This window comes from Oryx dammah, unplaced genomic scaffold, assembly GCF_014754425.2.
Source record: "Oryx dammah isolate SB20612 unplaced genomic scaffold, SCBI_Odam_1.1 HiC_scaffold_21, whole genome shotgun sequence".
Taxonomy (NCBI): Eukaryota; Metazoa; Chordata; class Mammalia; order Artiodactyla; family Bovidae; genus Oryx; species Oryx dammah.
The window spans coordinates 45,592,179-45,602,079 of NW_024070205.1; the positions used below are offsets into that span (position 1 = coordinate 45,592,179).

Genomic DNA, 9,901 nt, shown 5'->3' on the forward strand with positions numbered 1-9,901 from the left:
CCCTGATCTGAGAGTAAGGAGACCTGGGTCCATCTGTCCATTTGACCAGTGAATCAGCGTCCATGGATCTCAGTTTCATCATCTTTTAAATGCAAGATCCTGAGAATAACAATCAGTGTTCTACACACATTCCTAGACCTGTAAAAATATGAACAAAATATGTCGGAAATACTACTTTGCTACACAGCTGGATTTTAACGTTGGTTTTACATATTTTTATCTGGACAAATTGTTCAACCTTTTGGGAATACCTGTTAATATTTTTTACTGTGAAAAATAGCAATATATTTCAGGATAAGGTGAATCACTATTCAATTTGCTTCATTACTATAGTATTACAATGTCCTCACATGAAACTGTTTCTATCCATAACTTCTTAGCTTAGGCTCATAGGACCATTTATAGGGAGGACCAGTGCTTTTTGTTTTAGTCACTGTCGTGTCGGACTCTTTGCCACCCCATGGCTCCTCTGTCTATGGAATCTTCCAGGCAAGAATACAGCATCATTCGGTAGGTGTGGGTTGCCATTTCCTTCTCCAGGGGATGTTCCTGATCCAGGGATCGAACCTGCATCTCCTGCAATGTCAGGCAGATTTTTACCTCTGAGCCACCAGGGAAGCCTCGATGATTAGTGAATGACATTGTAAAATTTATTTCTTTAGCAAAACAAAATGTTTAAATAGTAGTGAGTGAAGTAACTTTCATGAACCAGCAACCAGGTGCTTGTTTCATTTCCTTTCTCAGAACTGACCTCCTCCTGTCCGGGGAGAAGGGAGGGTTAGAGAAGGCTGATGTCACACAGCCCTACATAAAAGCCTCCTTTGGGCTCCTGCCGGCAGTTTGGAAGCAGCTGGAAGGATGAATTAGGTCCTGGTGGTGAGATTTTTTTTTTTCCAGGCAGACACAGACACAACTGTTGAGCAAAATGCAGACTCCACAGAAAAGCCCAAGCCTCAGACCTTTCAAGCAGAGGAAGAGCTTAGGTAAAGCTCTCAGAATAGCTGTCTGGGTTTTGGCCCTTGAGACAGCAAGAGAAGGTACAGACTTCTGTATATGCTGATGTGCTCATTTAATCTTAAATGTTCACAGCAACCAGAAGAGAGGAAGTTGCTGGAATCAGAGTGAAGTTCCCTGGCAAGATCCCGGTAAGACTCCATTGTCTGGGGAGTGGGAGTGAGGGTGAGGGCAGGGATTAGGGGGAGGCGGGCGGTGAGAGCCTATTCTTCAAAACACCAAAACCCAGCCAATGACCTCCTTCTTTCTAGTCCAAGTTCCTCAGACATAGAAAAGTGAGGTGTATCCTTTGACATTTGCTTCAGAGGAGATTCAGGTTGAAACCCTTGACAGGTGATAGTGGAGCGCTACCCCAGGGAGAAGTTCCTGCCCCGACTGGACAAGACCAAGTTCCTGGTCCCACAGGAACTGACCATGACCCAGTTCCTCAGCGTCATTCGGTAGGTAGCTAAGAGCCTGGGGGGGGGGGGGGGGGGGTGTTGTGTGGGCTTGGGCTTTTGGCACAATGAGAGATGGGAGGTGGCAGAGAGAAGGAGAATGGTTTGTGCTCCCCCTTTCTCTTCAATATGCCGTGTGTGTGTGTGTGTGTGTGTGTGTGCGCGCACATGTGGCTGTCCTGCGTCTCTGTTGCTGTGGGGGCTTTTCTCTAGTTGTGGCCGACTGAGCCTTCTCTCTAGTTCTGGTGCACGGGCTTCTCATTGTGGTGGCTTCTCTTGTTGCAAAGCATGACGCTAGGGCGCGTGGGCTTCAGTAGTTGCATCACGTGGGCTCAGCAATTGTGGCTGCCGGGCTCTAGAGCACAGGCTCAGTGCCTGTGGTGCAGGGGCTTAGCTGCTCTGCGACATGTGGGATCTTCCCAGACCAGGAATCAAAGAACCCGTGTCTCCTGCATTGGCAGGCAGACTCCTGGACTCTTTACCACTGAGCCACCAGGGGAGCTCCAACTATGCCTTTAAAAAAGATGATCTCATGAGTAACCAATTTTAAAATGATGTCAAATATTTTGCTACTGCCCTAAAATAAGTGAGCGCTCCCAATATTGATGTATCAGCTATTTTCCCCTTTGTTTCCACATTTTACTGGTACTGTGTTTTAATTTCTGCCTTCAAATTTCTCTAAGAATTTTTCAAAGGAAACTTTAGAAACTGGTCCAAAGCCCTGTTTTCAGCTATTTTCAAAGCCCAATGACAGCATTTTACCTCTAAATATTTCCCCTCTTGTGGCTGGCAGGGAATTTGGGGTAGGAAAATGCACTGTCCACCTGTTGAATCACTGAGCAGGAGAACCACACCTTCCCCACATCCTTCTTTCTTCCATTCAGAACAAGGGAAGGTGTAGAGTAAAACCAGTGTTGCTGACTTTGAAACTTAAGGGATTGAGGTTGTCATCTGCCAGCTAGACTCAATAAAAAAATGATATGAAACCAAAAATAGCTGACTAAGGGTTCTGTAAACATGGCTGGCGTGTGAGTCTCCCTGTGCTGGAAATAACCTTTCAAAAGTTTTAGCTGATGCAGACAGTTTCATCTGAGAATTTATTATGATGTTTTTTAAAATGAGCTCTCTCAGAAGGCCCTGCATTCTTCTCAGACCTACTTAAGGGTTAGATTAATCCATGGAAATTGGGGCAACTCAAGGAAAACCACAGTCGGGTGTAGACCCCTCCTTCTGTCAGCCAACAGGCTGCTGGGGCACAGCGTGGCTTCACCAAGAAGTGAATTTTGACACAACTTCCTCCTTTTTTCCATACAGGTACACCTCCAGTTATCATACTCTTCATCCTTCATCCTAATAATTTTGAATCTTTGTGTGTATGTTAACCACTCAGTTGTGTCCAACCCTTTGCAACCCCCGGGTCTGTGACTCACCAGGCTCCTCTGTCCATAGGATTTCCCAGACAAGAATACTGGAGTGGGTTGCCATTTCCTTCTCCAGAGTATCTCCTCGACCCAGGAGAACCTGATCTCCTGCATTGCAAGCAGATTCTTTACCATCTGAGCCACCAGGGAAGCCCTTGAATCTTTAAGTCATAATGGGTGCTTAATATCAATATGTTTAGATGACTTGAATCTTAACATTAAGTCATTAAGCACACTGATATTAAGCACCCATTATGTATCATGCACTGTGCTGGGAGCTGCACAAAGAGCAAGGAAAAATACAGACCAAAAGTCCTACGCTAAACAACATTTAAACTAAAGTTTTCACTCTTGGAGGCTCCTCACCCTTAATAAAATGAGACCCTAGTGGAAAAAGAAAGGAGATGAAGGTGCAATGTGGAAATATAGGAGCCCCATCTTCAGATCTTCTCTTTCATGTAGAACAGGCATTTGCTCACCACACGAGAGCAGTGCAACGGTCAGGATCTGGTCTTTGGATTATCCAGTGTTAGTTAACCAGATTCTGAAATTACTTCCTCTCCCACCCACCACATAAATTTAGCTCCTCCTGGCTAAGAGTAGTGGAGAAGGCAATGGCACCCCACTCCAGTACTCTTGCCTGGAAAATCCCATGGACGGAGGAGCCTGGTAGGCTGCAGTCCATGGGGTTGCAAAGAGTCGGACACGACTGAGCGACTTCTTTCACTTTTTACTTTCCTGCACTGGAGAAGGAAATGGCAACCCACTCCAGTGTTCTTGCCTGGAGAATCCCAGGGATGGTGGAGCCTGGTGGGGTCGCACAGGGTCGGACACAACTGAAGCGACTTAGCAGCAGCAGCAGCAGCTAAGAGTAGGGGTGTAATGGCTGTGCCTCTAATGTCTGGGTGGAGGATGGTCAGACAGGGCAAGCCATTGCCAACAGATTCATCTTGCTCTGCTATTAAAACAATTCAGAACTCCTATGAATCTAGCCAAACATGGCTGCTCCTCTGCATCCACAACCCAAGGGGAGGGATTTATACTTTTGCATAGTAATGCTTTTCCAAATGGGCTTCCCTGGTGGCTCAGATGGTAAAGACTGCCTGCAATGCAGGAGACCCGGGTTCAATCCCTGCCCAGATTGCTCAGGGGTAAAGACTATGCCTGCCAATGCAGAAGATGCAGGTTCAATCTCTGGGTCCAGAAGTTCCCCTGGGGGAGGAAATGGCAACCCACTCCAGTATTCTTGCCTGGAGAATCCCCATGGACGCAGGAACCTGCGAGCTATAATCCATGGGGTGGCAAAGAGTGGGGCACAATTTAGCAACTAAACAACAACAACCTTTTTCAAATGTCACGCCCAAAGCTGCTTAACTGACATGTCAAAATACACAGCATTATGTGTTTTCTTTGCACCACTCAGGAAATTCTTAACTTGAAATTCATAGCAAACTGAGGCATATTTACTTAGCATTTTTGAGCTAAGAATATTTTTTTCTAGTTTTTAATGGGATGTTCTCACAGTCTGAGCTCATCTATGAGTTTGAAGACATTTCAAATCTCCAGAAAAATGGACAATCTTTTAGCCAGTTTCTAATAAATTTATCTTATTTCCTGCAGAGAGACAGAGAGCTACGATAGGCAGATTCTTTGATTTCTTTCATTATTATATTTTTAATTGTGATAAAATATTATTTTAATCATTTTTAAGCAAGCAGATCATGGCTTTAAATACATTCACATTGTTGTGAAACCATTACCAGTATCCATCTCATCTTCCCAAAGGAAAACTCTGTCCCCATTAAAGACTGGTTTTCCCATCCTCTCCTTCCCCTAATCCCTGGAAACCAGCATACCTTCTATCTCTATGAATTTGACTATGCTAGGTACCTCATGTAAGTGGGATCATATGGTATCCTTTTGTGACTGACTTATTTCACTGGACATACTGTCCTTAAAATTCATCCATATTGTAGCATTTACTTGTCAGAATTTCCTTCCTTTTTTAAGGGTGAGTAATATTCCATTTATACATGGACCACGTTTTGTTTATTCATGTGTTGATGGACACTTGGGTTGCTTCCATCAGATTCTTTAGCTTCTGTGCCTTAGTTTATCTGTTATTAGGGAATGAAATGGAACAAAGACTGAAGCTGTATATTAAAAAGTTAAGTAGTGACTTTTCACTTTCCCTGAGGTCAGTAATTAATAATCTGCATGCCAATGCAGGGGCCGCAGGTTTGACCCCTCATCTGGGAACTAAGATCCCACATGCACTGGGACAACTAAGCCTGTGCAGCCTAGCTGCTGGAGCCTAAGTGCCCTAGAGCCAGTGCTCCACAACAAGAGAAGTCACCTTAGTGAGAAGCCCAGGAACAGCAACTAGAGAGTAGCCCCTGCTTGCCACAACTGGAGAAAGCCCACACGCAGTAACAAAAACCCAGCATAGACAAAAATAAAGAAATAAAAATTTTCAAACAAAAGTAATGATCAGATATAAATTCCTATTTTAGCAGTCACTAGTATAAGCAAGCAAATAGATATAAATGACACTTTGAAAGACTCCGGGTAGCAGCAGGAGTGGAGGTTAGACTGCCTGTGCTTCTAGAGTAACGTTTCAGGGCAAGTTCTGCCTGCTTCATGGTCCCACAGATTCCTGGGCTGCTTCAAAGATCTACTAAACCAAAACCTGTGGGATGGAGTCCACTTTCAACAGGACTCTCCTACGTCATTCTAAAGTTTGAGGGTAACAGCCCTGGAGTACGGAGGTGGGGGCATCTTGGGTAGATGGGCTTACACTGGCCAAATAAAGGTAAGAAAGGCTGTAGGTCAGCGATCATTCCCTTCCGGATTAACTTTCGCTTCCGGGTTAACATTTTCCCTTCCTGTCCCCTGCGCACCCTCTTCCCCAACCCAGGAGCCGCATGGTCCTAGGGGCCACTGAAGCCTTTTACTTGCTGGTGAACAACAAGAGCCTGGGAAGTATGAATGTGACCATGGCAGAGATCTACAGGGACTACAAGGACGAGGATGGCTTTGTCTACATGACCTATGCCTCCCAGGAGATGTTTGGCTGCTTGGGATCAGCAGCCCCTGAGGATGGGAGCAGCCTTGCGGGGACAGGCCCTGCCATCCTCTCTAGCACGTGTCCTGTAACCAATGCGTTCACCAGTGCAGGAGGTACGGACTGCTTTCTGTATGTGCAGGATGATCCCGGGGCAAACCCCCTGCAGTGATCAGCACCGACCATGACAATGAGGCAAGACCTGCCGTGTTTCCTTTTTTGTGCTCACCCTCTTTGGTGGCTCTTGAACATTTTGGAAGTAGTCAGTCTTTTCTGAGAAAGAAGTAGTTAACTTGCTCAATGAGCTGGGGAGGTATTTTAAGTGTTCCCCTGGAGGTGTGTGATCTGCCTTGGTGTGCAGGATTCCTGAGTATGCTTGGGCGTGGAGATCCTGTGACCTGTGGATGGTCTCCATGGAGCCCGGTGCAGCCATCCTGAACTGCCTCATTTGGGGGTGGTGGGGGTGACAGGTGGAATGACTGCAGAGGGGAAGTGGCCTTATCTATGTCATTAAAGAGATTATTGTTATTTGCACAGCATTCACTTGACTTGGTTGTTTCCCCTTATATTCTTTTAGTCTGTCTGTGCCCCTCACAAATTTATGCCAAAGTGGTGACTGCTCAGTTTCAAATAATTTAAGTGACTAGTTTTCGTTACAATAGAAGTCTGTGAGTGCCGTTTCTTTAGAGCATCTGAGCTGATTGCCAGCGTGCCCACGGCTGAGCGCAGTGCCAACAGCAGTGTATTTTGTGAGTGCACACAAAGGATGATAGTTGACAACAGAGAGCATACTTCTTGGTGGACACCTCCTGCAGAGGAGTATGCAGTGGCTTCTTTAACAGCAGGAGCCTGCCCATTCTGCCCACCTCACACTGCAGCTTAGAAGTGGATCTGGGGAGCAGACCCTGCCCCTGACAGGGCTGTGACAACCACAGAGCAATGAGAAGGCCCCAGCCAATATCCAGGGAAGGCTTGGATCACCACAACACCAATTATATGCCGTACCCAGGGGATAAGGGCCAGCAAACACTGGAGAAAGATGTGGTAGGCATCCATAGTAAAAACAGACTTTGCACCAAAAATACTAGACTCACACAGGCTACACAGGGACACTCTCACATAGAAACAGTCTCAGACTCTCTCACTGATTTCCTGTTGCCAAGAGTCTGATAGGAGGAGTTTCTTGGTTCTTCAGGCATCATAAGGCTTCCAAGTCAGGGCTCCATTGCTCCTTCAAGAAAGTCTATTCCCTGCCTTCTCTCCCTGTTATTGTCTCTAAGTGTGTGTGCCTTGCTCTTCAACACAGGGGACCCTGCTTCTCAGCCATCCCCCCCACTCAAACTCCCAGGTCCCCAGGGTCTGAGTATCTCTCATACCATGAGTCTAAGTCACTTAAGACTAGCAGGGAGGAGGATATTCCTTTCTCTATCCATCTTTTAAGTTCTCAGTTCAGTTCAGTTCAGTTCAGTTGCTCAGTCGTATCCGAATCTTGGTGACCCCATGAATCGCAGCATGCCAGGCCTCCCTGTCCATCACCAACTCCCGGAGTTCACTCAGACTCACGTTTGTCGAGTCGGTGATGCCATCCAGCCATCTCATCCTCTGTCGTCCCCTTCTCCTCCTGTCCCCAATCTCTCCCACCATCAGAGTCTTTTCCAATGAGTCAACTCTTCGCATGAGGTGGACAAAGTACTGGACTTTCAGCTTTAGCATCATTCCTTCCAAAGAAATCCCAGGGCTGATCTCCTTCAGAATGGACTGGTTGGATCTCCCTGCAGTCCAGGGGACTCTCAAGAGTCTTCTCCAACACCACAGTTCAAAAGCATCAATTCTTTGGTGCTCAGCTTTCTTCACAGTCCAACTCTCACATCCATACATGACCACTGGAAAAACCATAGCTTTGACTAGATGGACCTTTGTTGGCAAAGTAATGTCTCTGCTTTTCAATATGCTATCTAGGTTGCTCATAACTTTCCTTCCAAGGAGTAAGCGTCTTTTAATTTCATGGCTGCAGTCACCATCTGCAGTGATTTTGGAGCTCCCAAAAATAAAGTCAGCCACTGTTCCACTGTTTCCAGATATATTTTCCATGAAGTGATGGGATCAGATGCCATGATCTTCGTTTTCTGAATGTTGAGCTTTAAGCCAACTTTTTGACTCTCCTCTTTCACTTTCATCAAGAGGCTCTTTAGTTCCTCTTCACTTTCTGCCATAAGGATGGTGTCATCTGCATATCTGAGGTTATTGATATTTCTTCCGGCAATCTTGATTCCAGCTTGTGCTTCTTCCAGCCCAGCATTTCTCATGATGTACTCTGCATAGAAGTTAAATAAGCAGGGTGACAATATACAGCCTTGACGTACTCCTTTTCCTATTTGGAACCAGTCTGTTGTTCCATGTCCAGTTCTAACTGTTGCTTCCTGACCTGCATACAGATTTCTCAAGAAGCAGGTCAGGTGGTCTGGTATTCCCATCTCTCTCAGAAGTTTCCACAGTTTATTGTGATCCACACAGTCAAAAGCTTTGGCATAGTCAATAAAGCAGAAATAGATGTTTTTCTGGAACTCTCTTGCTTTTTCCATGATCCAGCAGATGTTGGCAATTTGATCTCTGGTTCCTCTGCCTTTTCTAAAACCAGCTTGAACATCTGGAAGTTCACGGTTCACATATTGCTGAAGCCTGGCTTGGTGAATTTTGAGCATTACTTTACTAGTGTGTGAGATGAGTGCAATTGTGCAATAGTTTGACCATTCTTTGGCATTGCCTTTCTTTGGGATTGGAATGAAAACTGACCTTTTCCAGTCCTGTAGCCACTGCTGAGTTTTCCAAATTTGCTGGCATATTGAGTGCAGCACTTTCACAGCATCATCTTTCAGGATTTGAAAGAGCTCAACTGGAATTCCATCACCTCCACTAGCTTTGTTCATAGTGATGCTTTCTAAGGCCCACTTGACTTCACATTCCATGATGTCTGGCTCTAGGTGAGTGATCACACCATCATGATTATCTTGGTATTGAAGATCTTTTTTGTTCAGTTCTTCTGTGTATTCTTGCTACCTCTTCTTAATATCTTCTGCTTCTGTTAGGTCCATACCATTTCTGTAATCAAAGAAATCAATGCAAAGAAATAAAGGAAAACAACAGAATGGGAAAGACTAGAGATCTCTTCAAGAAAATTAGAGATACCAAGGGAACATTTCTTGCAAAGATGGGCTCGATAAAGGACAGAAATGGTATGGACCTTTAAGTTCTCATGGTTGGACTGATAATTAAATTGACACGACAGATTAACAGGAGAAAAAGAAACTAATTTGTGCACCCACAGATCCATACAAATGGAACCTAAGAAGTATGTAGGAAGTGGCCAAAGCAGGCAGAGTTTATACTTTTTAGACATAAACAGTACATTTCTGAGGAATGGACAGGATAAAGAAACTTGGGTTTGGGTGCCCAGTTAGTGAAGAATCTAAAGAGTTTGGGCTTGGGATGGTAAATGAAAAAAGTACAAGGTTTGTTTATATAGGCTTCTCAATGCCAAATGCCCTATCTCTGGCGATAAGGGTGCCCTCTACCTTCAGATGCAGGGAGCACACCTTTTACAGAGGAGATTTATTTTCTGCTTTCAAAAAGATGGAAAGGAGGCTCAGAGTGTCTCTCTTGCATTGACTCTTTCTTAAATAACTTCAATTCAAAGTAATCAATATGCTCTTGTGACTTACTAGGGGGCAGTCTACCCTGGGCCCTAACAACGTCCAGAATCATGGACAATAAGACCACTCTGCTTTTTCTTCTCATCCCTTGGAAAACTGTCCTATTTATATTTCATCTCTTTCCATCCCTCATCCAGCTCAAGTAGGATAAATTCCATGGGTACACTTTGAGCAGGTACATAACCCAACAGTATACCAGGAGAGAGCCTTCCTGGTGGCTCAGCAGTAAAGAGCCCACCTGCCAGTGCAGGAGAC

The 9,901-nt window shown here is 45.1% G+C and overlaps 1 protein-coding gene across 1 annotated transcript; it reads left to right on the forward strand.

Moving 5' to 3' along the window:
* The first annotated feature begins 837 nt into the window (after nt 1-837).
* MAP1LC3C (microtubule associated protein 1 light chain 3 gamma) lies at nt 838-6,267 on the forward strand. The gene is given in 5 exon segments (XM_040263577.1): nt 838-983; nt 1,090-1,145; nt 1,348-1,454; nt 5,790-5,988; nt 5,991-6,267. Coding segments are annotated over 5 exon segments (444 nt in total). The 5' UTR covers nt 838-925; the 3' UTR covers nt 6,015-6,267.
* The last annotated feature ends 3,634 nt before the right edge of the window (nt 6,268-9,901 follow it).